The 18092-nt window shown below is 35.5% G+C and overlaps 1 protein-coding gene across 3 annotated transcripts in view; it reads left to right on the top strand.

The window, feature by feature from the left end:
* Nucleotides 1–1092: 1092 nt before the first annotated feature.
* The window catches only part of LOC150100468 (uncharacterized), a 100462-nt gene continuing 83462 nt past the window's right edge, over nt 1093–18092 (top strand). For 2 of the 3 annotated variants that reach the window (XM_090403016.1, XM_090403015.1), the window contains exon 1: nt 1093–1320. In XM_090403016.1, coding sequence (XP_090259142.1) covers nt 1119–1320 — 202 coding nt within the window. In that variant the 5' untranslated portion in view covers nt 1093–1118. Of the gene's footprint in view, nt 1321–11380; nt 11489–18092 lie in introns of those variants that run through there. The other variant, XM_090403017.1, reaches the window with a different exon arrangement.

Below are 18092 nucleotides of genomic sequence, written 5' to 3'. Positions count from 1 at the left end.
CAGAACCTATAGGCAGAATTTTGAAGAAGTATCATCTTATTCCCACATATTTTCCTATCAACAAAATTTCTCACTTGTTGCCATCTACAAAAGCCAAACTGTCACCTCTATCATTGGCTGGTGTTTACCAGACACCATGTGAATGCAATTTATCTTATTTTGGTCGAACAGGCCATTCTGTGGGGAAAAAATGAAGGAACATCAATATTATATCGAATACATGAAACTTCACAAGTCTGGTCTAGCACAATATAGCACTGACACTAATCATAATATCCAGTGGGATAAAACTTGTCTTCTCCACAGATGCAGGTTTAAATATGAACGCCTTTTTGAAGAAAGTTGCGAAGCCCTCTTACATCGGTCCAATTTAAATCGAAATGACTGTCTCTCTCTCTCTCTCTCTCTCTCTCTCTCTCTCTCTCTCTCTCTCTCTCTCTCTCTCTCTCTCTCTCTCTCTCTCTCTCAAAAGTTTGGGAGACTTATTTTATGCAACCATCAATGAAATAATTATCTTTAAAGAATTATTTAATAATATTTTAGTAATTAATCTTCTAGCACGCGGCAACAATTTAATTGGTGATCCGCCGACTGTTCTGTATTTTGTATTCCATTCCTTTAACTGTTTGTTCTACACTGAGGATGTACTGTTACTTTCAGTACGAAATATTTGTGTCTTTTTTTAATTAAAGTTATTACTGTAGTCTATTATTACTGTAGTCTATACGTGTTCCATTATTAAATATTAGATGTGTCAAAGAAGCATCCTTACACTGTTTTGTTCAAACGCCCATGCACCGGGCGCTCATGGGGAACGTGAGCGTGCGATTAGTGCACAATTAGTGTTGTTCATTTATTCAGCTTTCGAGGTTGTGTCGCTACTGCTCACCAAATTACTAGATATGCATTGTGAAGTGGCCTTCGGATAATTTCTTTTTTTTTTTAATGCGACCCTCAGATTACCTAATTACAGGGTGCAGACTAAGCCATTCTAATTTTAATGTTAAATACATTATCTTGTGTTCTGGCTGAAAGAGGGCGCTGCTGTTATCGTTAGCCAATGAATATGCACAGTCCATAGGACGTGGGAAATTTAAATTTAGGAGTAATTACTATATATGTTTTGCATGATGATGAATAATTACAAAAAGAAATCGTTGAACTTTGACAAAAGTGTTGAAAATAGAACTTTACGAGCTCTACGTCGTTCAATTGACCAAAGGCGACAGAGAGATAGTCAAGTATTTTCTTTAAGAAAATTAGATCAGGAATCAGTGCTTGATTGCGACACTGCTACATCATTCAATGAAACTATTGAAGGTAAGTACAGATCTGTGCGTGTATATATACAGGGTGTTCGGGATAAATTTGACATATTTATAATTAATTATATTTTTCCGTAAGTTACATGTATTAACACACACTTCTCTTCATTTAAAAGTTTGGACCCTTCTTCATTCATATACAAGATGTCAGAAAGGATGGATAGCTGGAACCCACCTGAATCATGGAAGAGAATAACTTGTATCATGATGATTCGTGCCCGCCATCAAAATAAGGATATTACGACTGCTGCCCAATGCTCCCTGAATACAGTAAAAACAATCAGGCATGAACTAGAGACTTGCAATGGTGACTACGAGGATGTAGCAAGAAGAAAGATCCCTAGCAGACGATCTGATTGCGTTCGTACAGCAGAATTCCTCGCAAATCTGCAGGAACAGGTGTTGAAGAACCCTGGCATTGGAATTCGGGCTTTGTTCGTGGAGTTGCTAACTGTAGTCAAGCCCTGGATAACAAGGGTAGCCAATGGTAGGCCGTATGTATGGCAGCAGGATTCGGCCCCTTGCCACACCTCTGGGAAAAGTCAAAAATGGTTGTCTGAAAATTTCTACGACTTCACCAGTCCAAATGTTTGGCCTCCAAACTCCCCAGACCTTAACCCCATGGATTATTTTGTATGGGGCGCAGTTGAAAAAGACACCAATCGCACTTCCAGTAATACAAAAGCCCAGTTAATGGATAAAATTAAAACAGTTTTTGCGGCCCTTCCCAGGGAGACTGTAGCATCAGCTTGTTCGAGGTTCCGAAGCAGAATTGAAGCTGTGATCGATGCTAATGGTGGTTATTTTGAGTAAATATTGTTGATAGTATTGTAATTAACTCTGCCTGTAATGTTTTTTGTCAATTCATTAAATTTAATAGATACAAAGAAGATTTTCTTTTTCCTTACGAAACTGTCAAATTTATCCCGAACACCCTGTATATACTGTATGATATAACATTTATGAAAAAATCCCGGCAGGTTTTAATATAGTTTGGATTTCATTCAAGGACAGAAAACGTAAAACTTGGGCTCAACAACTCGAAATTTCACGTGGTTTTTATTACTTTTTATAATTTGTATGTGTTAACTGAATAAAAATGTCGATGATTAAAGTTACAATTTTAATTACAATTTGTTTTTTTAATTTTAATTACAATTAAAAAAAAACAGTATCATACACAAATTGCGCAAGTTTTTTTCATGCTTTTTTATTTATATATGCGATTGCCATGCAGCTTATATAATGATGAATATTTTCAGCAAAAGTTACTCCTACTTTAGTCCATTGACCAGTTTCATATATTATACAATAAATGCTATGGAAGTAATTTATATATTCTCTGTAGGTATAAAGAATTTTATTATGAAGTGTTAAGAGTCCTTTACTAGTAGTTATTCAGTTTCTGAGATTTCCATTTTGTTAATTTCTGTGCATTTTGGCAATTTTTATTATTATTATTATTATTTTTTTATGCAGAAAAAGTTTCTTCTGAAAAAAAAACTAGCAATCAATCAATTTATAGAATGATGTAATATATAATGTTAATTTTATAATTGAATTATTATTCAGTTTATAATAGAATCGAATAGCAGAATAATATCTGGGCCATACATCCTTATCCTAATAATTTTTACCCACTATTATTACATAAAAATATTTATGCATTTAATTTTTTATTTTTTATTTTTAATTACCACGTCTTCCTTCCAACCCACCCTCAAAATCCACAACAAGCACTGAAACTGAAATATCTTTGATAGAATCAACACATCGTGTACCACAAAGTTTGTAGCTGTTAGGGAAAGTCTGTTTCTTATACTTTCAAAAGTTAAAATAAATACAAATGGAGTTTCAAGTTTATTCCCAACTGTATTGACAAGTCTTATATGGTGACTGTTACCCATGTTGATATTTTAGAAAATAAATGATATTTTGCCAAAATCAGAACCACATAGACAGGGTACATGTACAGCAACAGTGAACAAGAAAGATTGAGCAGGAGAAAACAACTGAAATCTGCACTCTGATAAAAAGTTACCTAGTGATTAGTATTGTTTTTGGCCATTGCCCCAAACATCTGACAGTATCTCCAAAATATGTGAGTGATAATTCATGCAGCCAAATTTGTTGAGGTAGTTTTGTGGAGTAGAAGTTGATGAATTTCATGAGTGTTTAAAATTTATATCAACTTCTGTTAAGTAAAGTGTCTTTTTTTTTTAGTGGATCCTGTTCAACTATTATGGCCATAGTAGTTGAACTAGATGTAATTTTTGTATTCTGGATTCCTGATGTTGCCACAATAATCAAGTTTAACTGCACCATTATTTTCATGGAGTTTATCCAGGGTACTTTCTCAATTGGATTATAAGGATTGGAGCTGATATTCTGAAAAACAGAATATCATTATTACAGAATATTATTTTATTACAGAATATTACATTATAACAGAATATTTTTATTTTTTTTCATTCCAAGTTTTTAAAATTCCACGTTGTTGTGAAAGATGTCGTGAAATTGTTGAAGAATGCACTTCCTTCTTTTCCCCACATGTGTATATGCATGGTTGAAAGAATATTTGTACATCAGAAGTTGAGTATCACAATCAGTTGGTGTGACTAAGGTTTCTAGCAAGGGCATGCTGTTATTGTTTTCCTTTGCTAATATGAAGCACATCCTAGGATGCTGGCTTTGTTATATATGCTAAAAAGGTTTCTAGTGTATCATTCCAATATAATTATTTACTGTATACGCCCACATATGCGAGACTCTTCGACACTTCTGCGCATGTCAGAAAAAGGAATTTCCATTCCGATAATAGAGTAATCATTCCATCTTGTGGGATGGATTGTTTATTATTACATGCCGGAAAAAAAACTTTTCTTTTGTGAACATTGTAGTTTTTAAAGTGGTAACTTTTTTGCTTGTATAATAGTTGGAAAATTTTACATATAAAGCATGTGATTTTGCATGTTGGTGACCAATTTGTACAGCCTTTATTTCTTTCTCCCTCTTCAGCATGAATTGACTATTCTTGGAAATCTGCCGAACCCAGTTCTGTGAACTGTGGGCATACAATACTTATAGAGCCTTAATATATTACAAATGATATATCAGGGCTGTTTGCAAGCTTCTTCAAATGATAACTTCTTGGTCAGTAGAAGTTAAAGACGGATTAAAACTTATTATCCAAAATTAAAATCTAATTGACTATCACAGTCTACAGCAGATGGTGCTGATTTTCCTCACAATTAGCCAGACAGTTTAGCTAAAATTCTCTCTCATGTTGTTTGCCCACACGTCGTAGAACCGACCTTGGCTTTGTCCCAAGAATAATCAATTCATGCTGAAGGGGAGAAAGAAATAAAGAATGCATGAATTGGCCACCAACTGTGAAGTCACGTGAATTATACATAAATTTTCCAACTATTGTACAAAATAGTTACCACTTTAAGAACTACAATTTTCATAAAAGAAAAAGCTAACTTTCCGACATACAATGATAAACACTCATCCCACGAAACGTGTTGATTACCCTAATATCAGAATGGATTCTCCTTCTTTTGACATGTACAGAAGTGTCGAAGGGTCTCACATCTGTGGGCATACAGTACACACATTATTATTAATAGTATCTCCTCACACATTAAAAACTATGCACACTTTAAATCCTGTGTACAAAAATATTGTATTCAGTTGCACTGATATCTATGTCACTTTAGATATTTTTAATTTTATTTCTGTCTATTTCATTTCATCATAAACACTGACTATTTGGTTTCTCAATAAAAATTGGAGAATTAGAAAAGAATGGTTTTAGCTAGCCAACATCCTGCAAGTCTCCAATTCTGCAAAGATAATTTGGGAAAATGATATATAAAAGAAAAACAAACCAATAAAAACATATTCTTGAAAAAATGACTAGCTACCATGATGATGATGATTTAATCCTTCAATCGTGTCTGACTGAAGCTTCAAGCTACTATAACAAATAAAAGGATCATAAAACAGTCATACTGAAAACCATTACTAGAAAAAAAAACACTTAAAAAATAGAAATAAAACATCACATTCACAGAGAGCGTTAACTTTCCAAGCATTCCAGAATTAACCTAATGGAAATAAAACAAAACATCACTTCCGTTGACATCACTTGACCATTCCGTAGATCTCGCTGATCTCCAAGCTATCAAAAAATAGTAGCTATCAGATAACTCATACTGGTCAAACTTAAAATTAGATGGCCTATATGTTAAGCCATCTCATTTTTTTTTGATTTTTTTCTTTTGGACACATTGAAAGGATGGAAGGAGGACTTCTCAGAACAGTAATAGAAGGTAAAGTTCCTGGAACAAGAGGAAGGGGTAGACCATCAATGAGATGGATGTATGGTGTGTGTGTGGAGCAACTAATCTTCAGAGAGTTGAAGTCTCCAGAAAAGCAAACAACAGGACTACATGGCGAGGCCTGGTGTGGCACATCACTGAGCATCGGAGTGACCATATGGTGTCTGTGGATGTCCAGTGAACATATAGATAGATATAGTTATGCAAGCCAGCAAGCACGTATCTATGTTATTATTCTCCTGGTGCTACCAGTTTGACTTTGGTAAAAAAAGTTTTTTTTTTTTTTTTTTAAATTGTTGTTATTATTATCTGAGACCTCCAGGGAGTCGAGAACTCATTGAGGAATGCTGTAAATTACCCAACCCAGCTATCATACCTACCCTTGAATTCATTCACACTAGATGCACTCACTACCTGTAAGGGCAAATTATTCCACTCACTCACTGCTGTCTGGGAGAAAAACCTAGCTCTTACCCCTTTCTTGACTGCAAATAATTTAACTTCCATGGATGCCACCGTATTCATTCCCCACCTTCCGTATAACAAAAAATTTCATCATTTGAAATGCTATAACACCTATTCAAAAGTTTATAGACCTCTATCATATCACCCATCTTTCTCCTGTTAACCAGCGTCTGTAATTCACATACTGTCAATCTGTCCTCATAATCTAAATCCCATAATCCAGATATAAACTTTGATATTCTTCTTTGCACCCTTTCCACAGCTTCTTATCCACTTGGAACCCGGGAGACCAAATCTGTGCACAGTAATCCAAGTGTGGTCTTATCAATGCCTTATGAAGAGGCAATATTACTTCCTTATCCTTACATGTCAAGGTTCGCTTCAACATAGCAATTATCCTCTGAGTTGTATTTGCAACTTCTGCTAAGTGACCTTTGAACTTTAAATTCTTATCCACCAATACACCAAGATCCCTTGCCTCTTTAGTTTCTTGTAGCATAATCCTGCTAATATAATATGCCACTGGAACTCTAATCACGCCAAAGTGCATAACTTTACACTTACTAACATTAAACTGATAGCCATTTTTGTTTGCCCAGATTTCCAGTCTATTCAAATCATTTTGTAATTGCTGAATATCAGTAACATCCCTGATTGCCCTGCTTATCTTTGCATCATCAGCACAATTGCAAATCTGATGATAGACCCTGCTTGATGTCATTAATGTATAGATTGAACAATAATGGCCCAAGGACTGAACCCTGAGGTACACCACCAGCTACCTTAAATCTGGCAGATTCACGCCCACTGTATACCACTTTTTGATATCTGTCTGTCAGCCATCCCCTGATCCAAGTCAATAGATTATGTTCCAATCCGATATTCTCCAGTTTACACAACAGCCTATTGTGTGGTATCCTATCAAATGCCTTAGAAAAATCCAACATTATCATAGTGTATCCATTCCCTTTATCCAACTCGGCTGTAACATTGTTATAAAATATGAGCAAATTGCTAAAGCATGGCCTTCCCTACTCTGCAGGGAACCCATGCATGCTGTTCCCTTCAGAGTATAGAATGTTTGTCTACCCATTTCTGTATGCGAGTTCTTACCAACTTCTCTAAAATCTTCACTACCAAACCAGCAATACTAATAGGTCAGTAGTTAGATACATCAGTTTTTGCACCACCCTTGTGCAATGGAACTATCATACATTCTCTTCATTCCTGTGGTATCATTCCTGAGCTGAGACTCAAGTTATACAAATGTGTGAAAGACCTAGCCAATTCAGCTGAACATTCCTTTAACAAACGGGCAGATATTCCATCTGTCCCTATTGACAAATTCTTATCCAGGTTATGCAAGAGCTCTTCAACCTCATTTTCATGAACCTCTACTCTTCATCCAATGTAGCAGTAGCACCATTCTACATACACCTGGTTGATATATCTTAGCAAAGTGAGCACTCATTAACTGAACAATCTCCTTTGCTTTCGACACTCGTATACCATCTGCATTCAATAAAGTTATTCTTCCACATTCATTCTTTCTTTTGCTTGCAACATAACAATAAAATTCTTTTGGATTGCCTTTAGATTGCATGGCCAATTTCTTTTCATACTCTGTTTTAGCTTTTCTCACAATACTCATTACTTTTCTGGCCTGAGCTTTATATATTTCATAACTCCTCTCACTCTTATTCTTACGATATTCTTTCCACATCATCTTCTTGTGGATCTCTAGCTTAATAAGGTTACACATCCATTTCACTCCCAACCTATTTATTCTTCGAACATTAGGGATACATTCAGGTACCGCCTCATTCAAGCACTTTTTCAAAGATTCCCATGCATTGCTGACATTTTTTCCATTCAGTAACTGATTCCATTATTATATTTCATATAGTGCAACTGCTTGCTAAAATACCAACATGACTGAACTGGAGTAAGATTCAGTTCTTTTGATTGTGGACTTTGTTCGAATAATTGCCTAGGTCAAAATTGCAGTCATTACAAAAAAAAAAAAAAAAACGTTTTAGGTACATATTAATAATTCAGTGACATTTTGCAGCATGAAGTATTTTGAAATCAAAAGCAGAAAATTAGAAGTGGATGTGATTATTCCGCTTTTCTATTTGAGTGGGAAGGACAGCCATTATTTCTCACATTGAAAAACAGTTTTGATGGGATGTTGTGTGTGTGTGTGTGTGTGTGTGTGTGTGTGTGTGTGCAGTTGACAGGAGGAATAGAAGATTGTGTGTTCATGTTGTAACTGTCAAGCTGAGGATGAGCTAGTTGCAGTATTATATTATTGAAAGTTTATTTTTCACTTGGTTAGACTATAATAAATTTAGTTTAATCCTTTATCCAAGTGTGAGCAAACAAAGTTTGTGCCTGAAAGTATCTTCAGGACTGGGGTAAGGTGGTACAACACCGGCAAACTCGTTGCAAAGGTGGAGCAAGCTCACAACACTCCTATCTCAGTATCTCCCATAATGCAAAACACATCTCCTTGCAGATATGTATAACGTTATGCATTAAGGAGAGGGCCACTACCCAGACTAGTTTCGACCTTTATTGAGGTCTCTTCAGTGGGAGCCAGGCCCGAGTGGAGATACCAGGCAGAAGCATTAACAAGGTCATCTCCACCTATATTACACCGGGCACCTCGTTGCAAAGGTGGAGAGACCTCAATAAAGGTTGAAACTGGGTAGTGGCCCTCTCCTTAATGCATAACGTTATACATATCTGCAAGGAGATGTGTTTTGCATTATGGGAGATACTGAGATAGGAGTGTTGTGAGCTTGCTCCACCTTTACAACGAGTTGCCCGGTGTTGTACCACTTTACCCCAGTCCTGAAGATACTTTCAGGTGCAAACTTTGTGTGCTCACACTTGGATAAAGGATCAAACTAAATTTATTATAGTCTAACCAAGTGAAAAATAAACTTTCATCATCTTTCTCTAAATCCAGAGTAATTTAATAAAAAGGTGGCACACCGTTTGGCAACTCCTATAGGTGGAAATGACCTTGCTAATGCTTCTGCCTGGTATCTCCACTCGGGCCTGGCTCCCACTGAAGAGACCTCAATAAAGGTCGAAACTAGTCTGGGTAGTGGCCCTCTCCTTAATGCATAACATTATACATATCTGCAAGGAGATGTGTTTTACATTATGGGAGATACTGAGATAGGAGTGTTTGTTGAGCTTGCTCCACCTTTGCAACGAGTTGCCCAGTGTTGTACCACCTTACCCCAGTCCTGAAGATACTTTCAGGTGCAAAATTTGTTTGCTCACACTTGGATAAAGGATTAAACTAAATTTATTATAGTATTATATTATAATATTATTTTGTGCAGTACACGTGCATTTTGCAAAAATGTGCCTTCATATTGTTATTAATTAATCTTTTTAGAGTATAAAGATGCAGAAAATCAATTTTTGAGACACAGTTAAGAAAGTATTTACACAGAGAAATGACAGGAATGATAATCTCCACAGCATGTGGAGATTATGTTGATTACTATATTTAGTTGAAACTTGCTCAGAACGGAAATGTTATCATATATAGCAGGCATTAAACTCAACATGTTGGGTTTAATGCCTGCTATGGCCAGGTATCGTGCTTTATATTAACCTAATTAATATTAATGATAAGGCAGTTAATCATAGCTATAGCTACATATGGTCTCTGGCCAGTTTGTCTGATAAAATTTTTTTCACCTCCTTACTGAGACCCGCTAACTTGCTTTTAATTTAAAAAACCTCCAAGATTCATCCTAGGTGAGATTCAAACCAAGGTCTTTCCAACCAATTGACATTACAGTAAATCTGTTGGAGAATACACATGGTACAACATAATTCAGAACATAAGCATTTGATAATTTAGATTAAAACCTGAGATCATTATGCACATTAATCCCTAATTTGTATGTGGGGTATAGTGTATGTTATTTGAAAGAGCTATTAACAAATTTTCTTTAACACATAAAGCATAGAAAACACCATTATCTTATGAGGAGATACTGAGAAATGTTTTAATGTTTCTATTTTTTTAATATAGACTATAGGGATATCAAGTTATCTCTTGATTGGTTTTCCAAGCGGATAGCATCTCTTCTTTCCCCAGCAGGCTGTGGGTTTAAATCCCACTCTTTTGTATGGATGTCTTTAGCCAATAGATTTTTTCATTTGTCAAGTGCGAGACTATCACCATGATTAATGGAGGACTAAAGTTTTTTGAATAGTGTCATTTTGTCTCTTAAACAACATTCCTGCATTATTTAACTCCTATCCTACTAACGATGATGCTAAAATGTATGATAGGTTTAACCCTTTTGGTGTGAGATTTACTTAAAAAAGTTATTCCTGATTACGTTCTCTCTTTCCCTACCACTACATGATTAGTTTGAGATTAATTGAGACAAGGGGTGGCTAACATCATACTGTACCAATGAAGTTAAACTTAGCTAAGTGAAAATATTTTCACATGGTAGCTTTGTTTTATTGGCAGCTGGTTTTCAGTAGTACTCCACTTTACTATTTACCTAAATATTTTTGCCACACAACAGAAAAATCTTGATTTTTTTTTTTTTTTTTTTTTTTTTTTTTTTTTTTTTTTTTTTTTTTTACTTTAATATATTTTATTTTCTCTTTTATTAAAAAAAAAAAAAAAAAAAAGTGGGATATTCCTGCATCTAAAGTGACTTTGTTGTGTGTGTGCACACTTAATTATTTGTAAAATGAAATGAATGATTGAGGGTGATTTGGCTCTCACTCAAGAAAAGTTGTAAATTTGCAACATTAGTACTGTAGTTGGACTAAAGATTTTTTTTTTATTTTCTATGTTATTATTTTAATAAAATAATAACAAATATTTATTTTTCACATAATGTAAAAATAACGTTCTAGAGATAAAACAAAGATTTTTGCAAATGTTCATGCCTATAGTGGGATCTGAACCTGCAAACTATTGGTTATAGAGTAGGTGCAATATCCACTTTGCCAAGGATACTAGTAAGAATTTAAAAGTTAATCACTTTTTTAAACTCAGTTGAGCAAAGCGCAGAAGCCATGTTTTTAACTTGCAGTGCTTCCATTTCTGCAATTGCAGTGAACCAAAATGGGCACTGATTTATTATGCATGCTGAAAGTGTGCAAGAACTGTTCCTAAATGAACAAAAATGGCAGATGTGGGAAATACTAAAATAATTCTAGGAGGAGCTGTATTATATTTACTGGATGCTTAATTGCACAGAGAATTTTTCAAATTAAAATATGCATTTATTGGAACAGACGTCACAGGACTGTGAGCAGAGACTTGCCATGGCCACAAAGATGCACATATTAGTGGTATGAATATCTTTCACATTCAAGTACATAACACTAGCCTCGTTACCTCAGTTGCTTTTGCCATAATTCCTAACTACAATAACAGCTAAATGACATGCATTAGGTTTTTAAGTTAACATCTAAATTCATCAGTAATAAACTTTTACCTTGATACAAAAATAGCTGGTCTCTTTTATGTACCTTTAAAAAAAAATCACAGTTTTTGCATTATTTGTTCTTTTGCCAACACTATTCTTTTCTAAACAGTGTAAGAGCAGTAATTATTGCAGAAATTTTACATAACATGAGAACATACAATACAGCATACATATGCATGTACAGTGTTTACACCTGTATGGGAAACATCTTCAAGAATCCAGCAAACTAAAAATTTCTGAAGTTGATTTTCTACAAAAATAGTCTGCCCAAAACATTCTAACAAAAAATGCATTAGAAAATGTGTGATTTGACTCTGCTTGGTTATGTTAAAAAGCATTATATGAGAATATGTGTTACGCATTTAATGAGACAGATTTGTAATAGAAATGTAAGAAGAAAACAGTAGGTGATTTTTGCTTATTATGCAAATAAGTATTGTGCAGTTAAATGTTGTTGTCTATATTGTGCGTGCATGAGAGAGAACGAAAGATGTCACTATAAATAAGAATTTTTTTTTTGTACCTTATATGGTATAAATATTTAAGCTTAGAATTGAGGGTGAGAAACCTTTCATAATTTTTGATAGTTTACATTATATTCAGAATTGAATCTAGATACACTCATATCTAGATGTTAGTATTATTTCCAGGCCTCTACAAGTTACTAGAGTTATCAAAGTTAGTTATCGATTACCAGAGTTACAACTTTCCAAAGCCTTTGGAAAACCCTTTCCAAAGGCTTTTCTACCAAAACTTTTAGCTAGTTTTAGAGGTTTTCCAAACAACTCAGCAGTACTCATTCTGGAATCTCATTCCACATCCAACATTCTTGATACAACCATATATTTCTCATCTCTTGCTCACAATACATACCCTAATTCTAAGGATAACTTTGTGTTCTTCTATCACCAATTCTCCTCTACATCTCTATAATACACTTCTTTCACAATGTGTCTGAATCATATCAGCTCTCCTCCTATCTGTGGAATGCTGCAAATGATAATCCTTCCTGATAAAATCCTAGTTATTTATCCCTGGATCTTTTGCAATGCTTTCTAGCTCTAAAAAGGCAAGAAAAAATATCTCTGTATAGTAGTTCAGATGCATCCTGATTAATGCCAAAGGCATTAATCAGGATGCATCTTCATAACTTGGCTGTGTCCTCTAAACTTTAGCTGGAAGACTTGAGAGAAATATCGAATGATTTGAGAGTGGTATGGAGATTCAGTGGTAAAAGGTGTAGTGAATGAAAAGATACACAAGGTCTTTTCCGGAAGTAGAATGAACACGGTGGTTGAAGCATTGGATAAGAGGAGTTTGCAAGCAAAAGAGCTGGTATTGGTAGTTGGCATGAATGATTTGTTTCATAACGGAAAACCTAAGGAGGGATGTCACGAGGCTGTTAAGGAGAGTGAAAGATAATAGTGTGATAGGTAAGGTAGTCAGCATGTTACCCAAGTATGATAGTAATGAGTTGAGAAGGCAAGCAAAGATTATGAATGGTATAAAGGAGTTCATTTTGTGAATGTGGGGGATGAATTTGAAGGGCAGATAGAGCTGTATAAAAGAGATGAGTTGGTGCATGGTTTGAATGGAGTTGTGCAAGTCACTTGGAGAAACTGTTGCTGCAAGGGAGAATGACTGAAGTGAATGTAAGACCTGAGGAAACTAGAGGTGTTGTGGAAGAGCAGGAGAGTAAGGTAGGCAAGTTTGTGAGTGGAGCGAGTAAAGAGAATAAGAGAGAAAGAACACAGTGGACAGGGAAATTGGGGAAGTCAGGATAGACATGGAGACACTGCATGAAAAGTGTTTATGAAGGTTTCAGGAGTAGATGTGTGAGTGCACAAGAAAGGATTAAGACAGTCAAGGATGTGGAGGTGACATTTAGGTCTGCGGAGAGGTGTAATTATCAGTGATGATAGACCGGAGTGGACAGGGGAGAGTGCAGATTGGTTTATAGTTTATTTGGCACAAAAACTACAAAGGTCATACTGTGCCATACGTGCCATACTAAAGGTTACAACATTAGCATTTACAGAATTGTAAACAATATGTCTGTACAAGAATCTAGTTTCAGAAAGCAGCATCTCTAGGTAAACAGAACTGCTGCAGAGGGCACAGCAACGCACAAGGTCAGAGGTTATTACAGTAGTGCAAAAATAGTTAATATAAATTAATACATAATATATGAAACACTAAGCCAAGGAATGCAGTATCTACATATATGTAAAATTATAATAGATGCCTTTATAGCAGTACAAAAATAGGCAAAAAGGGATTATTATACAATATGCATGGATGAAAATTAAATTTAGCAATGCAGTAGAAACAGAATTTAGAATACATATAAACAGAATTACTAGAAAGTACACAAATAGGTAAGATGTCCTACAGCACTACATGACTATTCGAAAAATAAAGTAGTAAATAAGATGCATACACAAAATGTATGTTAAGTGATGCAGTATCTATAAACAAAATTACTGCAGAGGTTTCAGCAGTACATAAATAGATAACTATAGGTTAACATATGTATATACAAAACAAGTCAAGGAAAGCAGTGTCTACATCTACTAAGATTACAACAAACATTATTATTATACTAATACTTAAAGAGTCAGAAAGGAATTATTATACAGCATTGATACATAAAATTTAAGTTTAGCATTATGGTATTTGCATATTAACAAAATTACAGCAGGGTGATACAAATATACGAGATCAAGGCCCATGGTAATACATAATTGGTCAGATTTAACCTAATGAATAATATATATATGTATAAAAGTTAAGCAGAAAAAAAAAGTATTTACATATAAACATTTATGGTCAAATGTGTTTGTACAAATTAATTCTTTCTAAAAAATGAAAAATATCATGCAATTTGCCTGAGTCTGCTAGCATTTCCCTGATTGTATATGGCTTGGTTAGATAGGTGAAAATTTCATTCCTCTCTCGTGTAAATTTTTGACAATCTACCAGAATATGATGAATAGTGAGATGTGTGCATTTTTCACATATGGGAGGGTCATCAGCTCTCAGTAAATGAAAATGCGTAAGGTGACTGTGACCTATGCAGAGCCTAGCAAGGACAACCTCCTCCCTTCACTTTGTACGTTGACTAGAATGCCAGTGTTTAATTTCAGGTTTAATGTTATATAATTTGTTTGTTGATGTTTCTTGCCATGTTAACTACCACTGATCAATTAGCTTTGATCTTATAAGTTGTCTGTAGTCTGTATATGGAACTGTCAAATAGTATGTGGAATAGGTATGGGCTGATTAGCAGCTACAGCCTCATTTCCTTTGATTCCAATGTGGCTGGGAATCCAGCAGAACTGAACATCGAAATTAAGGATTTTCATTTTGTGAAGCAGGTGTAGCACTTCATAAAGTACTGGATGAGAATTATACATAGAAGAGATAGCCTGTAAAGAGCTCAATGAATCTGTATAAATTATACACTTTTGGTAGCAGTTTTCTTTTATATGCACAAGTGCAAGCTGAATGGCATGTAACTCTGCTATATAATTATTGCAGTCAGGTGAGATCTGATTTGAGATAATAATGTCAGGAAACACAGCAGCACAGCCAACAGAGGTGTTAGTTCTTGAACCATCAGTATAGATGGGTAAGAAATCAGCTTGTGCTGTTCTGTGTGCATTAAACAATTGTAGGTAGATGGATGATGGCGTATAAAATTTCTGTCGCTGACAAAGTGAGAGGTTGCAGGATGGTGTGCAAACCTGCCATGGAGAAATGCTGTTATGTTTAGTGTAATCAACATTTATACTAACAGCTTGCACAGTTTCTTTAGTACGCATACCAAAAGGATGTATAGCAGTTTGATGCGTGTGATATTGAGCTTCCCAATGCAGAGAGAAGATACTATTCCATGTATGGTGATCTGGAGTGGGTGAGGTGCGAAAGGCACCAATAGCTATCCGTATACCCTGATGATGGATGGAATCCAACCATTGTAGGTTACTCTGTCTTGCCGAACCATAGACTTGGGACCTATAATCCAGCTTTGAACGTATAAGTGCACGATAAAGATGGAGCAATGAAGCTCGATCAGCACCCCACCCAGTAGAGGATAGAGTGCGAAGGAGGTTCAAAGTTCTTTTGCACTTTTCTCTTAGTTGAGATAGTGTGCTAGAAATGCAAGTTTTCTGTCAAAAATGAGTCCCAAGAACTTGGTTTCTGTAGTTACTGGAATAACAGTTGGTCCCATTCTTAGTTCAGGATCTGGGTGACGAGTGCATTTTCGACAAGTGTACACAGACACTTTTTTCTGTTGAAAACCTAAACCCATTATTAAGAGCCCACAAAGAGACATAATCAATTGCTTGCTGAAGTTGTCTTTCAATTACCCTCATGTTACGTGAGTGACAGTAAATTGTGAAGTCATCAACATTTACAGCATTGTCTACAGTGGGAGGAAGCTGTTCAATGATTGAGTTGATTTTAATAGCAAATAGGATTACATTTAAGGGGAACACCTTGTTCTTGAAGATATGGTCGAGATAGCGTACTTACCACTCTGACTTGGAAAGTTCGCCTGGACAGAAAGTTTTTAATAAATATAGGGAGGTGCCCTTTGAGACCTAGGTTATAGAGGTCTTTTAATATGCCATATCTCCAGGTTGTGTCATAAGCTTTTTCCATGTAAAAAAAAAAAACAGAGACAAGATGTTCTCGCTTCAGAAATGCATCTCTTATACAAGTTTCTAACTGAACTAAATGGTCTAAAGTTGATCGATGTCTACAGAAACCACATTGTGTATTGGAAAGAAGATTGTTCCTTTCTAAATACCAGAGAAGTCTGGCATTAACCATTTTCTCTAGTATCTTACAAAGACAGCTGGTCAGAGCAATGGGTCGATAATTATTTGCTTGTGTTGGATCTTTTCCTGGTTTTGGGATAGCAATGACAATTGACTTATGCCAAGAATTTGGAAACTCTTCCTCTGCAAGTATTCTATTGTATAATAAGAGAAGAAGATCCATAGAAGATGATGGTAGATGTTTTATCATTTCATAATGGATGTCATAAGGTCCTACTGCACTAGGGTGAGATTGTAGGAGAGCTCTTTTTCGTTCCTTCTTGACAAATGGCTGATTATATGACTGAAGAATGTTGGTAGAAAAATTAAGCCTTTGTTTCTCTTGCTGCTCTTTCAGTATTAAAAATTCCAGAGAATATGAAGCTGTTGCTGAGATTTTAGCAAAAGTTTCTCCCAAAGTATCTGCAATAGCTTTGGGATCAGCAAGAACACTTCCATTATAGTCTAAGGTGGACAAACAATGTGTACTATATCTGCCTTTCATTTTCTAGATTTTATCTCATACAATTTTTGGACTGGTCATTTGATTAATTGATGTAGTAAATTGGATCCATGATTGTTTTTGACTCTGACGTCTTAAAAAAACATGCTTTGGCTCGAGCACGCTTGAAAGTTATTAAATTTGATGTGGTGGGGAATCTACGAAATATGCTCCATGCTCTGTGTTGATCTTTTTTGGCTGCCTGACATTCTGGGTTCCACCAAGGCTTTGGATAGATTGAAAATCGAGATGATGTTTTTGGGATGGAGGTTGTTGCTGCCTGGACAATGCATTCTCTTATATATTTTACAGCTTCATTATTAGGTGTTTGACTGATGGCATTAGCATTAAATTTTGCAAGATGAGAGAAAGTGTTCCAGTCAGCCTGGTCCATTTTCCATATAGGTATCCATGTGGGTGAACATGGTTCCTGTGAAGACATTGCACAAAGAACAGGAAAGTGATCACTTCCATATATGTTCTCTTTAACGTCCCACATGAGCAGTGGAAGAATGGAAGGGGAACAGATTGTAAGATCAATTGCAGAATATAAGCGAGTAGGCATATGGAAGAGAATATTGAGTTTATTAGTTAGAAGGGAAAGGTTATTATCATCAAGAATTTTTTCAGTGATTCGACCTTGTCTATTAGTGTTGGCACTACCCTATAGAGTATTGTGACTGTTAAAGTCGCCCATCAAAAGTATGGGTTCAAGCAGTTGCGGGATAAGGTTATCAAAGAATTAATTTCATTTAACTCAGCATTTGGTGGTAAATAAACTGAACATACTGTAATAAGGAATCCCACAGAGAAGCGAATCGCTACCGCTTCCAGAGAAGTAAGTTGGACCTGATGGAAAGGAGTATAACTGCCCACTAGGATAGCTACTCCTCATTGGGTAGGACCATCTCCAGTTCTATCCTTACGTACAACAGTGAAATTCCTAAAGGTACAGTCCTCATTGGGTCTTAAGTAAGTTTCCTGTAGACAGAAACAGAAAGGTTTGTGTTTCTGCAACAACATCTTGATATCGTCAATATTCTGGCAGATTCCACCACAGTTCCATTGTAAAAATTTTCCTATTGTTTTGATTTTATTGACTTATCTGGTTTTTGAGAGTTTGAGGGCTTACCTTTGTC

The sequence above is a fragment of the Typopeltis vanoorti genome, chromosome 13 (assembly GCF_054136105.1).
Source record: "Typopeltis vanoorti isolate ZY-2024b chromosome 13, IOZ_Tvanoo_1.0, whole genome shotgun sequence".
Taxonomy (NCBI): domain Eukaryota; kingdom Metazoa; phylum Arthropoda; class Arachnida; order Uropygi; family Thelyphonidae; genus Typopeltis; species Typopeltis vanoorti.
This window is presented reverse-complemented; position numbering and strand designations above follow the sequence as displayed.